A 24,474-nucleotide genomic window follows, 5' to 3' on the forward strand; every position below is an offset into this window, starting at 1 on the left:
TTAATGTATTATACATATTTAAAAACATAAAAAATTAATACTAACTGGTTAGGTTAGGCTCGAATTTTAACATTTTTATTCGGGTTATATTTGAACAAAATTTTAGATCTATTTTTCAAGATAAATCAAGCCCAAACTTAATAAATAAATCTAAATTTTTAGTTGAGTCCAAAGAGCGAACACCTCTAAAATGAGATTAGTAGTTAGTTAAATTGTAGATTACCCATAAATAAATTATAATAATCCTATTTTCCTTTATCAGTTTTCACTCAAGTGTCTCGAACAACAAGAAGGTCGCAAAGGCGCCTTCTTCTGTCGAGCCAATCGACGATCACAAAGCCTGAATTGGAGACCAAAATATCATGGGCTTACCGACGGATCCCCCGCACCACCAACTCCGTCGCAACGTCACCAACTTCTTCCGCACCACCACCACGTCTCTCTTCTCTCACTTCTCCACTCCCCAAACGCCGCCGTGCCTTCCATTCGCAGACTCGCCTTTAGAGTCAGATCTGCCCAACTCCATATCTTCCAAATCCGCAATCAAGGGAGTGTCTTCGGCCGAGTCAAGCTCCGGCTTCCCATCAACGGTCAGGATTTCGGGACTCAATTCCCCTGGCAAGAGTGGTGGCCCCGCCTTTGTTGGCCGAGTTTTTAGCATGTGCGATCTTTCTGGGACGGGTCTTATGGCTATCTCAACTCACTTCAATATTCCCTTTATTTCTAAAAGGTCTCTTCTTCAATTAATCTTAGCTTTGAGATTGATAGAATTTGATAATTTTTCATCATTGGTACATGTATTTTGCTCAACACCATTTCTTGATGAATGATTTGAATCTCAGATGTTATTCTTTTAAATGCAATTCTTTGTCAAGAACTGTAAATTCATATAAGAAATTGCTTCTGTTTTGCTTGAATTTAAGTTCTTTTTATATCCATTGATGTTTAGAACACCGGAGTGGCTTAAGAAGATATTTGCAAGCATTACTACGAGTGAAAGAAATGGCCCTGTTTTTCGCTTCTTTATAGATTTAGGTGATGCAGGTATGGGTCTTTTGCCGCCCAGTTTAGCTTTTGGTTGGAAAGAAATTGCAGTCTTATAAGATGATGTATTGTTTTTCTTTTAGTTAATTATGTCAAGCGACTTAATATTCCGAGTGGGGTGGTGGGTGCTTGTCGTCTTGATTTGGCATATGACCACTTCAAGGTAAAGTTAAATTGATTCAACTTTGTGTCCCTTCATGTCTATTGGATGTTAATTTTCGTTGGTTGACTGCTATTGCTTTAACATCGAGGATCAAACATCTAATCATGTTACAGTTTGTCACTTGTCAATGGTTTGGAAACTTTGGATATGCTTTGGTTTGTTGGAGTAACTTCTATTAGTCCACTAGTAATATATAATGTATGACTTCCAATATTGTGCTGGGTTTTCCAACCAAATATATTTACTGAATTTTAACACATATAATAATCCCTCTACAGGAAAACCCTCACTTATTTCAGTTTGTTCCAAATGAAAAACAGGTACCATCTAATTGTAATCATTTGCTATATAAAAATTGTTCTTATGGTATGTCAAGATTTTCTTTATGAAGAAAACATCTGTTGTATTCACAGGTAAAGGCTGCCAACAAAATTCTTAAGAAAATTCCACAAAGTGATGGAAAGAGAAAGGTTGATGGTGTTCCTGTTTTCGGTGCTCAAAACTTGGATATTGCAATAGTTACTTCCGATGGGATTAAGTGGTCTGTTCTTTGGTTCTCTTTCTATCAAAGTGTTGTATGTTTTGATTGCATAGAGTTTCCGTCAAGTTCTCATATCTAGGAATGCAGATATCTTTAAGTAGCTGAGTTAGGGTTTTTGATGCTTGTCTAGCTCACTATTTTGTCCATCAGGTATACTCCTTACTTCTTTGATAAAAACATGCTGGATGATATTCTGGAAGAGTCTGTTGATCAGCATTTCCGTAGTTTGATTCAAAACCGGCACATAGAACGCCGAAAAGATGTAGTTGATGATAACTTGTCAGCTGAAGTGATTGAAGAAATTGAAGATAGCATGTGGGAGCCTCCAGAGGTTACAGATTTGTTACTCTCGAGTTTTGCATTATATAGAAAGTTAAAAGTGTTAAATGGCAGTGATTGAAGCAAATTGAATGTGGGGATTATCAAATAGTTCAGCTGTTATGGTTTTTGAAACGTTGTCGGATAGTTGGGATAATGATAATTTTTAGGTCTATCTTTTTGCCTTGTGTTCAAAATTTGGAGCCTTGTGAGAAACAGATGCAGTCTTTTTGGGATTTAGTATAGTATTTGCCAAAAAGATGTACAACTTTCTGGTTTCCCTTTTTGTTTGCTAAAGTGTATGCTTGTCAAAAGAGTCTACTGCATGTATTATACCATAAATACAATCAAAATAGACTTCTGAGAGATAGAGGAGGCAATTTAGGATGCACTTTGTTTAATATTTGCATATAACAATAATGTTGGGTTGTTATTTGTGTGACTGCTGACTGCTGTGTTATTATTTTATCTCACAGGTTCAAGAATTTCTGGATGAGGTTCCTCCTGCCATACCTTTGAGTGTCATTTCAAAGACCACCGAGATTCAGCTTCTCTATGCTGTAGATAAGGTACTCCTAGGTAATAGGTGGTTGCGAAAAGCCATGGGCATTCAACCAAAATTTCCTTATATGGTTGATTCATTTGAGAGAAGGTAAACCATATGCCACTTTGACTCTCATTGTCACACAGTGATGTTAAACATTTACAGTACTGATGTATGTTTTCCTTGACTTCTTGAAAAGAAAAAGAATGTCTTTACAGTTTATACTTGCTGAGGCTTGAATGGTTAAATAAAGTTGATTTTTCCTACAAATATTTGTAATATTTGCAGTGAAACTGGTCCTATATTTCTTATTGATTAAATAAGCTTTCCTCTTATGTACATCAGAACTAGACAGTCGATCCTTTTTTTTTCATATTTTAAATGTCGAAATGTCAAAAATATGATGGAGCTAGGTCTTATTGTTTCTGTTTTTATCTATGGTGCTTGGAGTTGGGTACGAGCGTTGGACATGAGATATATCTCCTGATATGAGTATGTTTAATTCTTTCTTTAAGATTTCCATGTACTTGGAGGGTCCAAGGAGGTTCATATCCTCATGTCCAAATATGTGTTAAAATGGGTTTCTGAATCAGGTACTTCAAGAAAAACGGAGAGACAGAGAAAATAGGTTTTGATGCAATGTTTACACTGTTGCAGGACTGCTTCTTCGTTTCTTAGAGCCTCAGAGCCAGCCACTTACCTCTCCAGCCCTGAAACATATAGCAACATGACAGAGCTCAAATTTGTTGATAATGCTAATGCCGATGATGGACAGAGACAAGATTTAAGGTTTCCTCTCGGAGATTGGTTTAGTCTTCCATGGTTGAAACATGAAAGAAAACCTAGAAAGAAATCTGATGCAAGGTGCCACCATATTGATTGTCCATATAAATGTCTTTTTATCATTAATCCTTACTTATTAAACTGATCTTTTGTCCTTTTTGAATGTAAAGCCCATCAAAGGAATGCAAAAGGCAACACTTTCAAGCTAACCCCTTGCTTCCGAAGATCACAATGGTTGGCATCTCAACAGGAGATGGACAAATGAGCGAATCTAGTTTGAATAATACTATGGACGATCTAATAAGAGAGTTGGAGAGCACTGAAGAGGGAAGTAGGGGTGACAGTGAGATTAACAAGTTAAAAGTCGAAAATAGAGATCCGCTATTTGTTGCAAATGTGGGCGATTACCATTCAGGCTTGGCAAAGACAGGTTCGGCACGATGGTTTCAAGTTGGAAAGAACTGAATATGCTCATCCAAACCGAATTTCTTTTCTAACAAGGTAAATAAAAATCGTAAATTAGCAGTGTTTATATTTTGAAGGATATAGTCAAAGTCGATTTCAGAGCTTAGTTGATGCAATTATTCGCAAGTATTCAACGTGGCCTCCATTGTAATAAAATGAATAAATAAATAGTTATAAGCTTAAAGGATGTATGTGGGTAATTAATTCTCTTTGCATGACAAAATAAGCATTATTGGCTTTCCCCTCTAATCCAACATGTTTCGTCTAATAATAATGCTAAATTAGAGTAATCTTTATTAATACATGGACAGGCTTAGCATTTCTCAATGGTGGATCAGCCCCCCGATTTATTTACATTTGCGCCCAACACTTAACTAGTTGGTCCAAAGCGGCACGAGAAGTTCCACCCTGACTCCGTGCCGCCGCTGCCTCACTCCGTTTCCATTAACTCTCTGACTCGCTTCTCCACCTCCTCCGGGCTAACCAACCCATTCTCTGACTCATTAACAGGCAAAGCCAGCTTCAATTCTTCCAATAACAGTATTTTGTTCAACTTTTGTTCCGCATAAAGTAACCATGCAGCCATCGGCACACCAGTGCAAATGGATTCCAGTACCGAGTTCCATCCGCAGTGAGTCACAAACCCGCCCACCGAGTCATGACCAACACCGCCACCTGCGGTGCCCATGCCTTGAGGACGAGCCCTCCGTCACTAGTGCGGTCCAAGAAACCTTCCAAGGATGGGTGAGAACCTTTGGAGAAACCCTGTTTATTGTTATTGGGAGGAGGACTACTCACCACCCACGAGAACCTTTGGCCACTTCTCTCTAATCCAACAGCTATTTCCATCAATTGGTCCTTGGAAAACACTCCATGCTACCAAAACACAAGAACACCACGCTTCTCCTTCAAACACTCTTCTCCTTTATCGCCATTTCCATTATGATGCGTATCAATCAGCGGTCTGACACAGAAAATTAGAGGCGTTTGAGTTTGATTTGGACCATCTGGAATTGAGAAACCTAGAGATAAGGCTTTGACGGCCTTGGGCTCAAGTGTCTCGAATGTGTTGATAATATTACCAGCTGATTTCGCCAAATGGGCGGTGCAGTTAATCAAGAAATCGCATTCTATGGTGTTTTTTAAAAGCGTCGTATCTGGTAAATGGTTTAAAGTGGTTGGAGGCAAGCAAGGGAGGCGAAAAACAGTGTCGACATCCTTGAAGTTCCGTTGTGTTTGGATATGTTATCACCTTGGTCATCGTATCTGCGAGATTATTTGCTGTCGGAATCTTCTGAAGTTGTCCGTTGTGTTTATGTGATTTTTTAGTACAATAATTTCCACGCTTCCGCCCCTATTGAAACAACAGGATAAATATTAGGTAAGTGAAGGTAAAGAGCGAGGCAACTGGTGTTTGAAGTGAAGAAATTGTAAGCTGGGATACCAAGATGGGCGGCGATTTCAAGAGCTGGATAGCAGAAGAGATCGATGATGAGGGAGCGAAGAGTGGAAGTGAGGGCAACTCGGACATGGACGTTGTTGAGGTTGACGAGGTCGCTGGTTAGGGCGTCGGGGGAGTCGTAAGAAGCCGGGTCTAGAGGGATTGGAGGGAGTTGGTGGAAGGAGATGAAAGGGATGGTGGCGAAGAAGGCGGCGATATATGAAGCTGTGGAGCCTACTTTAAATGGCGGGGTGGTTATGAGGATGATGAGGGTGAAGGATGGATGGTGGGTTAGAATAAGCTTTGCCTAGCTCCACGGTGGATATGAGATGCCCCATGCCTGGTGATGGATACAGTACTATGGCCTCCATAGCTCTCCCTCACTCTCACAATCGAAGTTTGGAAATTTTAAGACAAGACGATGTTTTTACCAAAAACCAAAATAAATACTAAATTTCAGCCAATGCCCAAGTTGTCTTTGATATATTCCCAAGTATCAATTTTCTTTTCTAATTTTTACAGTTGAAGGAAATTAAAATGTTTATTTAGTTTTCATTAAAAGAAGTTAGGATTTTTATTTTTGTTATTTTGACATCGAAATTTATTCAAATTTAAGGTAACCCAAATGATCCTATATGATCTGTTTTAAGTTTTACAATCAAATTTGAATGTCGAAAGTACGCTAATTTATTTATTCTTTTTTGACAACAAAAGCTGCAAATTTGTAAATGATTTCACTCAAACTAAAAATGAAAATTTTAATTGAACCCTAGCAAAAAAATTAAGCTTTCAATAACCCATAAAAGAATGAATCAGTAAATGATTGGCGACGGAGATTATAGACATACAGTTTTTCCATGCCCTGCGAGAAAAGAATTGTGTGGCAGATGCCCTAGTCATAGATGTTCTTCTTTGACGTTTTCCTACTGTTGGTGTTGATTGTGCAGTATTCCGTTGAGTTGTTCCTTTTGCAGGCTTGGTTTGTCGGTTATACCAATTCAGATTTTTTTTTTATTTTTTATTGTCACCGAGAAAACATATAATTACAATAAATAATTAACTATATTAATAATTGGAATAAATCTGGATCAACATGATTTAAATAATATGAAATCTCAAATATAAGGACACCTCACTTGTGTAAAATGCACCATATAGAATGTAGTTAGTTTAGACTTTTTCAACATTTTTTTTTTTAATTTTATGTAAATATACATTTGGTCTGACAAAATAGAAGCAATTACTTGCATCGTTACAGCAACTAAAGACTTGGATTCTGGTTTCCAACTTTTCTGTTTCACACAACGCATTCACTAGCAACAGGAACTTGGCTATATATATACACACATGGAGTTCATATTACGAATATCTCAATCTCAGCTAACTCTCTTAGAAATTCAGGAGAACTCCAAGAGTCAACACGAAGAAAGAACAGTACCCTTTTCCTTTGACAATATAGCAATGGCGGGGCAAAGTTACGAACAGCGAAAGACAGGGACTGAGTCAGCTGCAGAGGCATCCAAGGAGCTGAAGCGAAAGAAACGCATGAAATTGGTGGTATACGCAGCAGCTTTCGCCATTTTCCAGACTATTGTCATCTTGGTTTTTTCACTTACAGTGATGCGTATCAAGAACCCCAAGTTCAGGCTCACCTCTGTCACCGTCGAGGATCTCACGGCAGCCCCCACCCCTGTTTCCTTCAACATGAAACTCAGCGCCCAAGTTGCTGTCAAGAACACAAATTTCGGCCACTTCAAATTCGACAACACCACCATTTGGTTCGATTACGGGGGAGTTGGAGTTGGGGAAGCATTTGTTGCAAGAGGAAGAAGTAAGGCAAGATCCACAAAGAAGATGAATGTGACAGTGGAATTGAACTCAAACAATATACCCAATAATTCAAGCTTGGAAAGTGATATTAAAGCAGGGTTTGTGGCACTGATATGCCATTCCAAATTGAGTGGGAAAGTGCAGTTGATGAAATTGATCAAGAAAAAGAAATCTGCAGAATTGAGTTGCGCCATGCTACTCAACATGGAGACCAGAGTTGTCCAAGACATCAACTGCCAATGAAGTCGAGCTTTGCAATATCGTTACTCTACTACAATATTCTCACAGCGTTGACGCTTATCTAGAACTAGGTAACATTACAGGCATAAACAAGTTGTATTGAAATTATTTTTCAAACCAAATCAAAAAAGTAGCGAAGACATGTATTTTGGTTACACGCAAGGCTCCAGCCTTGTTTATTACTAATGAGAAGTGTTGCTTAAAAAAACTGTCCATATCTGATATTTCATACCAGAATATAAGACAAGGAAGTATTGGTGAATAAATTAACTAAGCATAAACACATTCCCAGCTTTTTAAACTAAATGAAGCGTATATTACACCACTCACCAACTACCTCTCAAGATAAACAGATAAACAGATTTTGAACCTGGCCACTTAGAGACTTTTGGGTACAATGACAGCAATGGCAGCCCGTAGTGCCAAGACCAACATACAACTAGGTCGTGCCAGATCCAATCAAATGATGGACAACGGATCTCTGTTGCTTATATTCCCGTATTATGCGAATTCAGCAGCAGTTTTCCAAAATTGATTCACCAGTAATCTCCACATGAGCAAACACCTTTCTGGAAATGATGAAACCTATAAGTATCCCTGACCATGATTTCACGTTCAGTGATCTGTGAAATGAGCTTAGCAGCAATATGGCAATCCCTGCAGATACGGAGATTCTTGGTGATTCGAATAGGTGTCCCCGATTTAGTATTTAAAATGGCAAAAACAATAGCCAACTTCTCACTGTGAACAGCCAGGTGACCTTCCTTATCTTCCTCCTCAACATCATGAAGTGCGGACTGAGTTTCCGGGACATAACCGGCCTCTTTCATCTTCCCCACCAGAAAGTCTAATTTTTCGTAGATGTCCTTTGACTGTGGATGTGACTGATCACCAGCAAGAAAGGTATAAACCTGATTGTTGATCTCAGTATTGCTAGCACCAGCCATTTTCTTGATCCCTTTGCTCTTCATGATTGATCTAACAGTTGTAACATCTTCCCATCTACCAGCCTTCGCATATATGTTCGATAACAAGACATAATAACCAGATGGCTCGTGTGCCAATCGAAAAAGATGATCAGCAGCAAGGAGTCCAATATTCATGTTAGAGTGCATCCAACAGGCACCCAACAAAGTTCCCCATATCCTCTCAGTAGGTTCTATTGGCATCTTTCTGATGAAATTATAGGCTTCCTCTACTTGCCCGGAACGTCCAAGTAAGTCTACCATACAAGAAAAATGTTCTACCCTCGGAACAATCTTATGCTGGTCCGTCATCAAGTTAAAGAAATACCACCCTTGGTCCAGTAACCCCGCATGGCTACAAGCTGAAAGAACTGAGACAAATGCAATAGAATCTGGAGTCAGACCTGAGTTCTGCATTTTAGAGAAAAGGGCCACAGCATTGTAACCTTGGCCACTCATCCCATAAGCTGAGATCATAGAAGTCCATGACACAATATCCCGAAAATTCATCTGATCAAACACCGCCTTTGCTTCTTTTAAGCATCCACATTTTGCATACATGTCGATCAATGCATTCTCCAGTGCCAAATTTGGAAGAAGTTTCTTCCTATCGATATATTCATGAATTAGTCTTCCAAGAAAAATAGCCGAAAGATCACCACAAGCAGGAAGGATACTAGCAATGGTAAAAGAATCTGGTTCGATCCTGTATGCCTCCATAAGTGAATACAAATCGGCAGCTTCACTTGACAATGAATTGTTCACAAAAACCGAAATCATCACATTCCAAGAAACCACACTTTTTTTAGCCAACTTCCAAAACATTTCTTTAACATACAAAATATTATCAGAGGAAGTGTTGGTCACTGCTGGTAATAGGCTGGACATAGTCCCAGCATCGGGTTGTATCCGCAATAACTCCATTTCCCTACAAACATCCAATGCTTTATCAAAACATTCATTTTGGGCGTATCCAGAAACCATTGAATTCCAAGAAACAACATCTCTGATAGGCATTTCATTGAAAGCTCGCCGTGCTTGGACCAAACATTTACACTTCGAATACATAGCAACCAGCCCATTCCCTATAAAAAGATTCAAGTCCAGACCAACTTTAACCACAGAACTATGGATTTGCAAACCGACCCGCAAATTATCAGACCCGGAACATGCCTTTAAGGCACAAGGGTAAGTATAGTGATCAGGGCTAAAACCATGAGTAGATAACTCTTTGAATATAAGAAGAGCATCGTGATAGCAACGGTTGTTTACATAGCTTCTCATCATGACGTTAAAGAAAACGATGTTCTTTTCAGTAATTTCATCGAATATGTGGCGTGTGACTTTTGGTTCCCCGCAAGCTGCATAAGCTCTCATTAATTTGATGGCTATAGATGGGTTGAAGCGAAGATTTTGGTCATTGAATATCTTGGAATGGAGCTTTCTTAACGTTCTGATATCTGGGTATTGGTCCAATATTTTACCGCAAAAATCTTCATTGAGAATAGGTTGAGGTTTCGGGGTTGATGATGATGAAGCAAAGTCTTTTACTTGCTTGGCAGTTGAGAAATGGCGGCAATGAGCAGTAATGGCTCTCATTAGCAAGTGTGGATTTTTGAAATGCTAGCTTTTTGGTCCCAGCGGTTCCTAATTAGGCAGACTTATACGAGAATTGATGTCAGAGGAGGTAAGGTTTGAGAATGTTGGTCAGATCCCCAAAACAAAATACTACTAATAATAAGAAGAAGAAAAAACTCTTATTCCTCAGAAGCGGGAAAAAAGAATGGGCATCTTACTTAACGTTTAAAGTTGTAAGCTTACATCAAATTAACCATATGAACAATGACAACCTAGTTATAACTACTTCACAAACAATCAGAGACTGATTAAGATCAAACCAGTCTGGTTAAATATTTTGCAATGTTAAATGGTGTATTCATGGCACCAAGCAACTTCCTTCTACTTTGTTAAAAGGCATTATGTCAGCTGCTGGTGAGAAACCGTTATTCTTATTACATATCATCTTGGAACAAAGCCTTTGAGACAGGACCATGAGGGTGCGCTCTGCAGTCTCCATAGTCATCTTTGTCATCGGTGGTGGTTCTGCAGGTGCTTGACCGCTTCTTTTCTGTCATTGGGGTCTCACACACCATGTCATAGCTTGCCTTGCTGCGACTCTTCCTTTTTGATAGTTTCCGAAGATTATCTGACTTGGATTTCATTGCCTTCGGCTGCTTTGGAGCCCAAACTCTCTGTAAATCTGGCATCCAACTTGTAAAAGATGAGAAGCGCCGAGCCCTCTCCCTCATCTCCTGAGCCTGAATCAGTTTCAGTTCATGCTCCTCGGTCCTCATTACTTGGAGAATTCTTTTGTTATTGTATTTCTGCAGTTGGGGGGACTCCTCTTCTATTGAAACTGGTTCATGATTTCTGGAGTGTACATCTTCCTCAGGTTTTTCTTTCCAGGAACGGTTACTGTCCTCGCTGTTCAGTAGATGATTTGGCAATTCATCCTCATCATCAAACAGTAACAAGTCCATCTTCCTATAGATTCTATCAACAATATCTCCAAGAGAGAGATAATACCTGAAATTAAATGTTCCAAAATTTACTTTCCAAAAAACAAATAAGTTCCAAAGTTTATTTATCGATGGTTATATGCTTAAAACTTCTCTAGAAAGAGAGAATTTATTTAGCCTTGGTTTTTTTTTACCGATACTCATTATCAAATATGTATAGGACACGAGTGAGAGACACAAGTACTACAATGAAAAATGAAAATTCAGAGTAATATAATGTGTACCTGCTCTTTATGATTTTTTCCACATACTTGTCAAGCCTCCAATCACCAAAAAAGCCACCATCAAGATGGCACTGAATAGACTCCAGTAGCGAGCAAATTTGTTTTACAAATTTCTGCTTCATAGGCTCCTCAATAATTGCACCAACTTCAGACTGAAGAATCTCCATACGAAACAAAATTTGCAATTCGTATCTTCATCATGTTAAGGAAATTTGCTGAGCTTAGAGCCAATTGTTCACTATACAAAAGCAAAAGAAGAACCATTGCAAGCATAGAATCAAGAAAAGAAAACTTATTGTTATAAGTGAAATAAAGATATAGTGCATCTCATGAATATGCAGGGTGACAAAAAGGATACTCTCTAACTACATTAGCTGAAGCAGATTCAGTAGACCTTGAATCTGATGCCTGAGAGGATTGATCCCTCCTTTTATGCACAGCAGCTAAGTCCTTTGGCTCTCTCAATAAAAGTTCGATTAGTTCAACAGCAGCTTTACTAGCACAAGCATCAATAGTTTGCACCAGAGAGGTTTGACTTTCTGAAATGCCTTCAATTTCATGCTTTTGACATAACCAATAAATAGATGAACGCACGAGCCGTTCTGCAAAAGCTCCTAATTCTACTTCTCCGGATTCTAGCCCTTGTTTAATTTTATTAGGAAGACTATCGAAGAAATTTTCTAAAGTTCCTGAACAAAAATCATTACCAGCATCATCTAAAACTCTCGAGCAACCTTCTCCAGCTGATGCAGAATAAGATGCCAGTTGTTCAATATCTTGAGGCAACTCGATTGGTCTACGATTGATTTCTTCTTTAGCATTCTGATCTGGCTTGGCACTCTCTTGTATCTTAAAACTCACATGACCACATTTTTGAACCTGCTTCATCCAGCATTTTAGAAATTTTAACTTCTTCAATTTACAGGCCCTAGAAAAGTAACATGCTTCTAAATCTATCTCTAAATGTTCGACTGCTGCTTGGCAGAAGGCACTCCAGGTGAGGTCATGAGGCAAGGGTGACTTTATTTTGTTCTTCCTTTTTCCAGCAAACTTGTGGGAAGGTGAGGACTGAGATTGAGAATCTGAAAGTACAAGAGCGTGTTTTGAATCAACATGGAGCCTCAAATTTTCATCATCTCTTTTTGCAGCTGCTGAATCAACCTTTCTAGATTCTAAAAGCTTGTTAGGGCAGAACCCATCACTGGTTATACAAATCATAGCTGAAAAAACAGTGAATGGCTTCAGGATTCCTGTATGCAAATCAGAATTTCCATCCGAAAGAGATACCAATGCCCAGTAACCTTCCCTATGAAGAAAACTCAAGAAGATTAGCCAAATCCCAACAGGTTTTCTCGCCAATGGTTCACCCATATCCCTTGCAAGTATTTGAAGAACTCTATCAGCATAAAACTCACCTGAATCATCTTTTTTATCTTCCCCAGATTTTCCCAAGGATTTACAAACAATGATCGGATTCAAGAAGCTTCCCTCAAATTTCTCACACTCATCATACCTCCTCAGCGCCCTAACGCGTACTTTGGTTACTCCACCCAAATACTGATCCAAAAAGGAGCTATTCTTCTGGTTATCAGCTCCCGTTTGTTGATTGCTGGTACACATTTTGAAATTGACAAACTCAAGCTCACAGCACTTACATTCTAATGGTTTCCCAGTGGCATCTAATATCTCAAGACTTAAATGGGCGTTTCTCTTTCTACCAGAATCATCATTAAACTCAAAGGTAGGAGAAGTGTTCGACGAGACTGCAATGTTGGGATAAATCAAACCAAAAGGAACAATGGCAGAACCTAAAACAATAGAATCCGAAGAACAAAATCCCCAACCTAAACTCCTAATCCCATTCCCCAAACACTTAAACCCCAAATTCTCTAAATCACCATTTTCCCAAGGCTGAAACTTTAAATCAACCCAGCAACAATGAATATCCCTACAAACAAGCGCATCATTGACACTCCCGAAAACCCCAGAAAACTGCTTAACAAAAGAACCTAAATCATTCAAACATTTATGATCCACTTCCACGTCAAAGAATTCACGTACCCAATTCAGGTCCCTATGAACCGGAGATAACAAAATTACCAAATTAGACCTAATCAAAACGGAGTTACCAGAGTTGGACATCGTACCGACGACTGGATCGGGGATTAGTGGGTCCCAGGCGTAGTCATGCACGAGCTGGCGCAATGAGGCGGCGAGATTTAAAGCCCGAGAAGGATCCAAAGGGAAGGAGGCTTTGTTAATTATGGTGGGGAGAGAAGTGAGGAAATGAGTGAGGGAGTGGAGGGTGGAATCTGAGTGATTGAAAGAGAGAGAAGAGGAAGGAAATGGGAGTTTGGAGGAGGAAAGGAGAGGGGACAGAGAGGAAAAGAAGGGTTTGAAAGAGAAGAGAGAAGAGGATAAAGGAGGGAAGGAGAGAAGTGTTTTGGAGGAAGAAATGAGGGTTTTGAGATAGGGATTTGGGTCTTGGAGATGGAGAAGTGGATTTAAGTCTATTAGGAGAACAATGCGTTGGGTTTTCCTGTAGTTTGGGAATGGGTCTATGGCTTCAGCCGCCATTGATGAAGAATGAAGAAACTGCAAAGCTTTTATTTAGTTGAAAATAAATAGACACAAATCAAGCCACAGTTTGATTGCACAGACAATGGAGAAAGGTAGAGAAAAGGGTAAGAAAATGTATAAAAATAAAAATAAAAAATTGAAGTTAGAAGAAGAAGAGATCAAAAGCACAAATACACTTTGAACGACTTCGTTTTAGGCTTTACCTTTCGTATTTGTTGGCGGGAAGTGGGAAGTGGCGGCAAAACACAAAAAAAATATAAGTAAAACTACAAAGTTCACTAAGCTATTAGTAAATTTACGGTTTAGTTATTCAACTTCAAAAAGATACAAATGATTATTAAGCTATTTAAAACTTTTTATTTAAGTTATTAAATTATGCGAGAGTTTTTATTTAAATCAATGAGCTGTTAAGTTTATTTTTTTAGAAAAGTCCATTTAACAAGCTCCAAGCAACAATTCAATGATTGGAATAGATAAATAATAATCAACGAGTAAAAGAATATTCCTTAAATTCAAATCAACCTAGTAGTCAGTGTTGGAGATTAAAGAAGAAAATTGTTTAGGTTTTGATTCGTAAATTAGTGATTTTCAAAACTATTTCATAAAAAAAAAATTAAATTGTGGAAAAGAAGAGGAATGAGAGTTTTTAATTGGTGCAAAGATTGAAAATAGAGAAGCCATATACAACAACGATTTTAACAACCTAATGACTTAAATGAAAACTTTTTTAATGGTCATTTAGTAACCTTTTGAAGTAAAGCAATTAAAACGTAAACTTATTAATAATTTAGTAACCTTGAGTGTAGTTTAATTAAAAAATAAAATAAGATAAAAGATAAAGGTTAAAATATAAATTCCTATACTTTTATATATTTAGAATTTAATCTCCGTACTTATATTTCAAGAATTTAGCCCATCTACTTTTCATATTTCAAAATTTAGACCCAATTAATAACATTGTTAAATTTCTTTAGTTAAATTTACTGGTGGAAAATTAAAAAAAAAAAAAACCTACTCTTATTAGCTTAGCCCTATAACAAAAAATAGCATAGTATTGAACATGTATTTAACATGAGAATTTTAATGATATTAACAATTAAACTTACATTTTTAATTCAAAAATAAAGAAATCAAACTCTTTGAAATAAAAGTAGGAAGATTAAATTTCAAATATGTGAAAAGTATAAAGACTTATTATATCACATTTATCTTTCTCAATGAATATAAACAATTTATTATTTCAAATAAACTAATTTATATTAAATAAAAATTAAGGACTAAGATAAATTCAAATTAAAGGTTTTAATATTTAAAAGAAAATGATGAGCATTTTTATTAATTTAATGAAAAATAAAGAATAAAATGGTTAATCTAATAATCTATTAAATATGCTAGGTATTTATATTTTCTATTTTTGAAATTAATTATTCTTACACTGAAAATTATTGACGAGTATATACAAATATATTAAAATTATTTTTGAAACTGATGATGGCCATTTGAGAGACCGGAACATGAAGGCCACTGTCATAACCAATGTAACAACATGACAGAGTTGCTCGGGCTCCAATCCTACAGAACAATGGTATTGAGAAGCACTTAAGTCCATACACACAACATGGTAATACTTTCTTTCGCTACAAGTATCCTAGAATGACCATATGTATAATCTGTTTCAAAGCAGAAAGAAAAAGAAAAAGAAAAATGCAAAATATTGGTATCAAATTATAATTCCCAGTTTTTCTTCATATAAAAACTATACTGTGTCTAGTTTATATCATCCTCGTGATGAGCTGTTCAGGAAATGTGCCAATGCTTTGTCAGTATCATTGTCATACACGAGCAAAGCATCAGCGACGTTGTTTGCTGAGAACCCCATTTCTCGCAGTAGGTTGTAACCATTGACAAATTCCCGAACCTAAAGAACCAAAGACGAAAAATAAATAACCAGCAAAATACATTATTTAATCAACTTACTGTCATGTTCTTAACTAAATAATTGGAAGGAATTCTAGCATGCAATTAAACCAAAATTACTGTAATGTTTGGCGTCTGCTAATCAAGAAAATGCAGGTAGAGAAAAGAGCCTCAATCGTAAGCATAAAAAATTCGGTGCATCATAACATGCTATACTTGTAGACATTAAGGTTGTGGTGGCAATCAAAATCCAAACTACATTTTCATATTATTACATCACAAGAAAGGAGTGCTTAACTAAATAACTGGAAGGAATTCTAGCATGCAATTAAACCAAAATTACTGTAATATTTAGCGTCTACTAATCAAGATAATGCAGGAAGAGAAGAGTCTTGATCTCAAGCACACGGATTATAACATGCTATGCCAGAAGACATTAAGGTGTTTTCATATTATTACATCACAAAAAAGGACTGCTTCACTAAACAACTGGAAGGGATTCTAGCATGCAAATGCAACTAACCAGAATTACTCTCTTGTTCTGCGCCTGCTAATCAAGGAAAAGCGGGTAGACAGGACATAAAACATAAGTAAAACCATAGCATGCTATATTAGAAGAATGAAATCAAATCCTACTTACATTTACAGAAAATTACATCACAAGAAAGAAATGCTTCAACAAAGCTCTATGTTAGGACAATAATTAATCCATACACAATGTTTACAAGTACAATCATCAGGTTCAGGTGTTATAACTCTTCGGATGAATAGTTAACATACCTTGGTTGGACTGTCTCCATAATTTGCAACAGCGATGATGACAGCGTCTTGGCTGAGACCAGAGGCAATGTATTTGTTTAACACAGAATCCGAATTTACACCCTGCACATTCAAATGATTTAAATCCTTTCAAAGATAATATACTGGTTTAGTCAAAACAAAATTCCAGTAGCTCAAAGTAAATAAAGCAAGGAACAAACAAGTTAAAATGTCAATGGAAGATTCAAAGGAAGTCTAAAACTGTATCTGAAATAAGAAGAAACGTACGGAGGAAGGAGTTGATTGGGTAGGTTCCGAACGATGATTTTCCAAGTCAAGTTGGCTCAAATTCATGAATTCCGCATCTGGTTGAGCCAAGATTTTCCTCTCAAACTCGAAATCAAACTGGAAATTGCTTCGACGAATATCCCCAACTTGCGGCGAAAACTGAGGCTGCAAAAGAGAACAGTAATAATTAACCGGATAGCTCTGACAGCTTAACTTATTCCTCTAATTAAAACCGGAAAAAGGAAGTACCGGAGGAGTAATTCGATAATCTGGTTTCAAAACAACTCTAATGCCCAATCCGGCTGCCATAAATAAAAATCAAAACAAACAAATATAAAAATGAATAATAAAAGTTTTTTTTTTTTTTTTGAGGTAAGAGAATTTACCGGAAGAGGAAGGAGAAGAGGAGGTCCGGGGTGCGGGAGGGACTACGGTGTGACCAGGTTGACCAACGTTCGGGTATATCGAAGGTCTGTACATCGGACGGCTAGAAGACGACGGCGTTGAAGTCAGTTGTTGCCGATACATCGGGAAATTGCGACTTCTTACGGTGAACCTGTTCTGTTCCTGAAATCGTAATTCGCAAGGGAAGTAGAGTTTTAAGACTTGAGAAGAAAGATGAAGGAATTAGGCAAAATCCAACTATTGTTTGGCGGAATAATACGGATTGATTGATAGATTGTTAAATTTTAAAAAAATAAATATACTCCTCTTTGGGGATGTATTACGTAAGCTAATATCTAATACAAGAAGTTTTATACATGTGAAAGTCATTTATTTAAAATATCATGTGTACGTTTTAAACAAATAATAATAACTCATATCCAATATTATAAAATTAAAATAAAATATTAATTTAAATCGTGAGTAACATTAAACGGCAAAATCCAAAAATATTAATTTCCATGGATCTTAATAAAAAAATTATAAAAAACCCAAAAGTTATTTAAATATATGTTTGTGGAGACCTGTTTGGAGTGTTTAAATCCAACCTTCACCCTCTCTTTTACTTGTAATGATCAAGATTATATACAAGATGCCCGAATTTAAGTCATTGTAGAACCAAATTCAAGTTTTATAAACTAAACTCGAAAACACGTATGCCTAACAGTATCACCCAAAATGACACTTGCTTACAAGAATAAAAAAGTGCTAATAATACTAGTATGAATTTAGAGACCAAGTTGTGACATTCGAAATTATAAAAACCAAAAAGCATGGACTCAAAATCCAAAAAATTCTCTCTCTAAAAGATTTACTCTAAAAATGAAATATTACTTTGATCTAATCACCTTATTAGCAGCGAGCCTGCCCAAGGCAGGGCTCTTCTAAGCAATCAAAACCTGCTGAATTTGAGACATTTGAATCAGATTTCATCCATACATTAACACCGTTAAATTATACAGCGCCATTGATACAAGGCCGCTATAGATTTCAACAATTTAAACTGAACTAACTATGAACATGAATGCTAATATCATTCTATCACAACATAAGGCCTTACAGTGACTTGCCTAGACAAGTCACAAGCCAAAGATATGGTCATTTCCGAACATGGCAGCGCTGAACTGTCGTGTGTTCAAGTCGCCCCCATCCAGAGCAGAACCAAACCGATCAAGCCACTGTGTTGGGCTTGGATTTTCGCTTTCCTCTACCCATTCAGAGGTCATATCAATGTCATCAAACTGAATGGGGTCGGAGTCCGTCGGCATTGTTTTCATCTCTCTTGCTAACTTGAGGTTGTAGTTAATATACACAACATCAGTCAATGTTTCCTTGTCAATCTTATTCCGTTTTTCTGTATGAATCTGTTGGAACGTGCTCCAATGCCTCTCGAACGTAAAAGTGCTGCAAACTTGACTAAGAATTCTAATTGCAACCCGTTGCAACACTGGTGCTGAGTCCCCGAATTGCTCCCACCAGAGTCCTACAACAGATAAACGTAGACATGGTAACCAATCTAAGCTACTATTTCATTCAATAGATGTATTTCAATAAGTGAACTGCTTCAACTTCCTTGGAAAGGAGGAAAATTTGAAGTGCAATGAAATAGCAAAATACTGGGGGCTGCTCACACACACGTTACACCCAAAAAGTGAGTATAAAACTGCATACATACCAGGAGAAACCGTATCTCGTGCCTCCATTGCTAGATTACATGCAAACATCCCCTTTGCCCTTGTAAAAGTAAAAATTTGATTGGTGATGTCACGTCTTAACTCAGGTGTGGGAAGTAGTTTCTCCAGAACTTTAAAGAAGTCTTCTTTTATAGATCCTAGAAATTTTACTTCCGGATTATACTGGATGCTAGGATTTAAAAAGGCCCCAGCTGAATGTAAAGGCGAATGAAGTTGGTCCCTCCATTGTCTGTCAACTATGTCCAAAAATGTCTTGCACTTACTCTCATCCATGATATAGTATGTCCTTATCGATTCCTTGGCTCTAGTCATTAGTTCATATATAGAACCGACAGCAGGTTTCCCTCCAGATACTTCCCTCAACACCTTCAAAAAGGGCTCAGATATTGCCACGCATTCTTCTACTGCTCTCCAAAAGTCATTATCCTCAACAATGGCAATACAAGAAATGCTCTGCGGTTTATTTGCATACGAGGAGTTAGTTGAATATTCAGGACTATTGAACATATGCTTCAATCTCGACCTCTGTTTCAACGTTGATTGCAACGATAGAAAGCATGATACAGACTTTGTTATTCCGGTTCTTATGAGCTCCTGTCCCCCAGTGAACTTCTTCATTAAGTCAAGCATTGATGCATTGTTGTATAGAAACTTGGATACTGTTTGTGCTTGTAAGATACATCTGTTCACCCAATCTACCCTAGAAAATTCTTCCAAGATTAGATTCAAACATTGAGATGCACAAGGAGATAAAAAAATGGTTCCATAATTCTGCAAGATATGGCTTGAAATACCAGTGTAGTTGAAACTACTATCCATGATAATTTGCACAACATTTTCCTGGCCAAAATCTTGAATAACGGAATCAAATAAATCAGCAAGGCACTTTGTGTTCTTAAAATATGAGGATGCATCTACAGACTTGTGGAAAAAGGTCCTCGAAGGGGATGAAACTAAGAAGTTGATTAAAGCTTTAGATTTATTGTCAGTCCATGTGTCTGCAATGATGGTACATCCAGTCGTGGCCCATTCTTTCTCCGCATCTTTCAAATGTAAAGTCACTTCAGACTTGATCCTTTTCAACCATGTTGTCTTCAAGGTTTCCACAGATGGAGCTATCAATCCAGGACCAAACTTTCCAACCGCATCAATCATTGCTTGATATGACGAAGAACGAGCCACGCTAAAATCCAACTTATTCTCAAAAAAGAACAAAGCAATGCTTCTCTCCACAGTTTCCTGGTCACTCAATGTCGAAGCAGCAATGGATAGGACGGTAGGGAAAACTTTTGCAGCAGGAGAGAGTGTCTCTAAAGGACTAATTTTACTACCAGTAGACATATTCCCAGGAGCCCTCACTTCAGCTATCTTCTGCTTCTTAACACTAGGTATTTCTTTAATATCCTCTTTGGACGATATTATAGCTCGAACCCTATCAGTAACATCATCTCGAACTTTATTACAAGGGTTTACACCTTTACTTGGAAGACGAGATAGATGATGCTTTAACCTACTGATTCCACCATTCAAAACCCTAAGACAAAATTTGCACCTAACTTTATTTCCATCTAATTTCTCAGCATATTCCCAACACACATCTCTTTCCCGAACCACTGCCAGAAAAATTGAACAGTACATAATCATCGTAAATTACTGACTTTTATAACTATAATTTATAAATGAAGCAAATTATTTCATTCCAACAAGTTCATACAAATGTAGAAGTCCAAAAAAAAAAAACGAAAAGTTGAACTTACTGATAATGGTGGGAAACGACTTTTAAGTTCTTCAATTTGACCTACAAAAGAAAGCAAATTCAAAAGAAAATTCATGTTAAGTACTAGCTCATCAAACATTAGATGATCAAAATTTTCTTTCAAATAAAGCAAATTTGAATTGCTGATGACATGTTGATTTCCTTTGAAGAATTATTGTTGTATCATCAGCTCTGAAGAGTGAATCCCCAAAAAAAAAAAAAAGGAGCTTCAAAAATCTTTTTTTGTTCCACCAAAACAGAGAAGACCTCAGCTGGAAAGCTCTAAATTCTGAAATTCGAAATTTCCTCCTCTCATTTACCTCCATTTTCTCAGCAACCAAATGCAGCACTTCAAAACCAAAATCCACTAAAATCGATTTCGAAATATCGAAGGAAAAAAAAGAGGCGAGAAAATGTTGTAGTTATTTTAAAGATGCAAAAAGAAAAAGTAAAATTAAACTAAATCGGAACTCGGAAGTGAGCATAGAAAAGGAAAGAGAAATTATCGAGAGATTTAAGGATCTTACACAGAGAGAGATTGGTCTTTTCGACGGAGAGATAAACGGAGATGGCAGATCTGGAAGTTTAATTATTTATATCGCGATATTTTGGAGTTTAGGGTTTTTGTCACTCCAATCTTTCTCTCGATGTTTCTTTTGGACTTTTGGTGGTTTTATCTTTAATCTTGTCTCTCTAATATTTTAATTTCTTCTCGTTTTCCCTTTCTTAAAACTTTTTTCTTTTTGGGCGAGATATCGCGGATTCTTTTTTAAATTTGGACCAATCAAATTGCCCGCACGACGTCGTTTCTTCTCTTATTTTCTAAGGGAGGGCTTAATATTTTATCAGTTGAATTTATTAAAATTATTGTATCTATTATGCATGAAAATCATCTAATATTTCTATTAAATCAATCTAAAATATTGTCTTTTATTGACATATATTTAATGATAGAATCATATAACAAGTTACATAAGCTCATATTGTGCCATGTGTCGCAATGTTTTTATTTTCTGTTTGAATTTTTTATTTGTATCTATTAAATAAATTTAAATAATTTAAGTACAATAATTTAAACACGAGTTTATCTTGATGCATTACAAAATTCAATTTTAAATGGAAATTGTTATTTGAAATATATAGATTTTGTTTAAAAATAAGTTTTATTTAAATACATTATACAAATCGTATATAATGCTGATTATATTTTGATATATCTACATATTTATTTAAATATATTACAATAAATAGTGTAGAACTAAATCTATTTAATAGCATATTCATCATAAAATAAAATGAGCATTATAAATGATTATTTCAAATATTTATTTAAATAAAATTATATGAGCATAGTTTGTAACATTCTACATATTTATATGAGCATACATTGGAATATATAATATTTATACGGGTTGTAATATATAAAATCTTTTATTGAGTTGGTGTTATGGGTTAATTGAGTGCTAACTTAGAAAATTACTACTATATTTTTTATTAAATGATTGCAATTATTGTTTTGATGGGTATTTTATCTTTTTATACTTTTATGTGGATTTAAAACAATAAAAAACCTAAAAACTAGTATATTTAGGTATTAAACCCATATTTAATTGAGTTATAAATAAATCATTTACCACTACACCAATAATAATTCTTAAGTAAATTTAAAAAGTTAATTTTAAATTTGTTGATTCCACACGCATGCACGTGTGACAGGATTTATAGTATTAATAATGTTGTTAACTTTTAAATATGTTGTTTCCACAAGCATACACTCAACCAAAACTTCATTTTAATATATTTTAGACAATTTTATTTTAATATGCACAAGTTATTATCTCCATTTATTGTACATCTATACTTACTATTAATAAAACCCTGAATGAGTTAGTGTGATGGTACCAACTCGGTTAGAAAATGATTAATATATTATTTTATTAAATGACTACTATTATTATTTTGATAGCTCTTTTGTTTTCTCATACTTTTATATAGTTTTAAAATTAAAAAATTAAAATTAACATATTTAAGGATTGAACTCGTGTTTAATGGATTTATAAATAAACTATTTATCATTACACCAATAATAATTCTAAAATATTTTAAAAATAACGTTTAATATCAAATATTTTCTCTCACCAAATTCGTGTTTAAAATTTGTGATTTTCACACGTATAAATATGTGGTAAGATTTCTAATATAATTTAAAATATTTTGTGGTTTTAATTGAAATGCGATACCTTTTCAAGCTATCGCACATGTTAATTAATTATTAAATTTTTTAAAATTAAATTTATAATAATTTTTGAAACAACATCTATGAAATAGGGACATAATTAGTTTTTTTTAAAAATCAATTATTTTAATAAAATATCATAAATTAATTTAAGTTGATTTTAAATATTAGTTTTTGTTCTTAATTTTATCTACAACAATATAAACTATCATAATTTTAAAAATTAAAATTTTAGATTATTTATTTTAATTTCTTAAACATAGTTGTACAAGCCCAATTTTTGGGTCCAAAACCCATTACAACCCAAAATAATGTGGCCCAAAGCAAAATAACAAAAGTTTCAAACCCTAGGTGCACCGCACCTAGGGTCTCCTAACTCCAACCATCGCCTCATGCTAGTGGCACTACCACCGCCGCTTTATCCGCCATACAAAGAAGAAAAAAAATGGTAAATAAACATGTAAATGGCTATAAAAGAGGAAAATCAAAACCTTTGTAAGGGGGGACATTCGGATTCTTTTAGAAATAAAAGCAAACAATATTCGATTTCAAAAAAAATAGAGACTTTAGCAACATCAAAAGCAGGGAATACCCTCATATCAAAGATCGGAGAACCAAAAACAGCAAGCCTAAGGTCTATTTTCTTTTTTTCTTTTCGAATTTATTTACATATATTATCCCCATTTTAACAAAACAACACATATATTCAATAAATAAAAATACAAAAAAAGAGAGGGAAAAATCTACCTACGGCGATTTCCGCCACCGTGTCACGGTGGCCGAGGACAGGCTACCCGCAAGGCTTCGGCACAGCACCTCACGGCTTCGGGCCACAGACCGAGAGAGGGGAGAGGATTTGTTTTTTTTAGGAGAAGAGAGAGAAATGAAAAATAAAAAATAAATGTCTTATATCGGTAAGCAAAGCGGTGCGTTTTGCCCGCCATTTTAAACCTGTAACGGCGCGTTTAGGCGCGACCAAGACCCGACCCGTCCCCACCACAGGATCCACGTGTTTTCGTTCGATGGTCTAATTACGCGATCCTTCCGCTTTTCACACGCTTTTGCAATCAAGTTTTCATTTCTTTTAAATTAGCCTCAAGTTTATCGCTTTGCGATTTGGTCCTCCTTCAAGGACGCTGCTTTTAAGGACTTGGAAAAATTTCCTTTTGGCCCTCTGTAGTCGCATACGCGTATTCAAATAGGTCCCCTCTTTTATATTTCCTTTCAATTAAGCCCAAAACTCTATTTTAATTTCGGATTTGATCCTTTTTAGATTTAATCTAATTTTTATATTATTTTTACCTTATTTTCTCTTTCGTAGCATTATTTATTATTATATTAATTGTTATTATTATTATTATTATTATATATATACATGCCTTTTATTATTATTCATATACATATATTTTAAATATTATTACCATTATTATTATTATCACTTACATGGTTATTATTATTCTATTAATATATATACTTTATTGCATGTGTACGAATATACATTTCTTTATGTGTATAGTATTATTTTAATTACTTATTTACTATCATATTATATTTACTTTTTGTATTTTAACATTATTATTATTACATTTTTTTCTTTTGCAATCACTTATATGCTACTATTTTAATTTAGTATATACACATATATGTATATTTTGACGCACCT

The 24,474-nt window shown here is 35.8% G+C and overlaps 6 protein-coding genes and 1 pseudogene across 8 annotated transcripts; 2 read left to right on the forward strand and 5 right to left on the reverse strand.

The window, feature by feature from the left end:
- The first annotated feature begins 185 nt into the window (after window positions 1-185).
- On the forward strand, window positions 186-4,062 carry LOC108479807 (uncharacterized). Its single transcript, XM_017782608.2, has 9 exons — window positions 186-730; window positions 950-1,044; window positions 1,128-1,207; window positions 1,486-1,527; window positions 1,621-1,748; window positions 1,899-2,079; window positions 2,543-2,718; window positions 3,268-3,474; window positions 3,564-4,062. Exons 1-9 carry the CDS (start codon window positions 363-365, stop codon window positions 3,856-3,858), a joined length of 1,572 nt encoding a protein of 523 aa, XP_017638097.1. The 5' UTR covers window positions 186-362; the 3' UTR covers window positions 3,859-4,062.
- On the reverse strand, window positions 3,582-6,831 carry LOC108477992 (UDP-glycosyltransferase 88B1-like; annotated as a pseudogene).
- On the forward strand, window positions 6,134-7,577 carry LOC108476677 (late embryogenesis abundant protein At1g64065-like). The gene has a single exon (XM_017778947.2). It carries the CDS (start codon window positions 6,647-6,649, stop codon window positions 7,370-7,372), a length of 726 nt encoding a protein of 241 aa, XP_017634436.2. The 5' UTR covers window positions 6,134-6,646; the 3' UTR covers window positions 7,373-7,577.
- LOC108476676 (putative pentatricopeptide repeat-containing protein At3g49142) lies at window positions 7,516-9,948 on the reverse strand. Its single transcript, XM_017778946.2, has one exon. It carries the CDS (start codon window positions 9,931-9,933, stop codon window positions 7,906-7,908), a length of 2,028 nt encoding a protein of 675 aa, XP_017634435.1. The 5' UTR covers window positions 9,934-9,948; the 3' UTR covers window positions 7,516-7,905.
- A 124-nt stretch (window positions 9,949-10,072) lies between these two features.
- Window positions 10,073-13,947, reverse strand: LOC108476675 (uncharacterized). The gene is made up of 3 exons (XM_017778945.2): window positions 11,496-13,947; window positions 11,138-11,329; window positions 10,073-10,920 (listed from the first exon to the last, which is right to left on the reverse strand). The coding sequence occupies exons 1-3, from the start codon at window positions 13,712-13,714 to the stop codon at window positions 10,347-10,349; spliced, it is 2,985 nt and encodes a 994-aa protein (XP_017634434.1). The 5' UTR covers window positions 13,715-13,947; the 3' UTR covers window positions 10,073-10,346.
- A 1,212-nt stretch (window positions 13,948-15,159) lies between these two features.
- On the reverse strand, window positions 15,160-17,412 carry LOC108478334 (uncharacterized). Its single transcript, XM_017780786.2, has 5 exons — window positions 17,068-17,412; window positions 16,931-16,983; window positions 16,682-16,846; window positions 16,415-16,516; window positions 15,160-15,635 (listed from the first exon to the last, which is right to left on the reverse strand). The coding sequence occupies exons 1-5, from the start codon at window positions 17,207-17,209 to the stop codon at window positions 15,495-15,497; spliced, it is 603 nt and encodes a 200-aa protein (XP_017636275.1). The 5' UTR covers window positions 17,210-17,412; the 3' UTR covers window positions 15,160-15,494.
- Window positions 17,413-17,935: 523 nt separating this feature from the next.
- LOC108479948 (uncharacterized) lies at window positions 17,936-21,273 on the reverse strand. 3 transcript variants are annotated; one of them, XM_017782820.2, is made up of 4 exons: window positions 21,103-21,273; window positions 20,577-20,617; window positions 18,801-20,432; window positions 17,936-18,608 (listed from the first exon to the last, which is right to left on the reverse strand). In XM_017782820.2, coding segments are annotated over exons 2-4 (2,037 nt in total). In that variant the 5' UTR covers window positions 20,578-20,617; window positions 21,103-21,273; the 3' UTR covers window positions 17,936-18,204. The 3 variants fall into 3 exon arrangements, with proteins under 3 accessions (XP_017638309.1, XP_017638311.1, XP_017638308.1); XM_017782822.2 differs by lacking the exon at window positions 21,103-21,273 and adding an exon at window positions 20,896-21,081; XM_017782819.2 differs by lacking the exons at window positions 20,577-20,617; window positions 21,103-21,273 and having other exon boundaries at window positions 18,801-20,478.
- Window positions 21,274-24,474: the final 3,201 nt, after the last annotated feature.

The sequence above is a fragment of the Gossypium arboreum genome, chromosome 9 (genome assembly GCF_025698485.1).
Source record: "Gossypium arboreum isolate Shixiya-1 chromosome 9, ASM2569848v2, whole genome shotgun sequence".
Lineage (NCBI taxonomy): Eukaryota > Viridiplantae > Streptophyta > Magnoliopsida > Malvales > Malvaceae > Gossypium > Gossypium arboreum.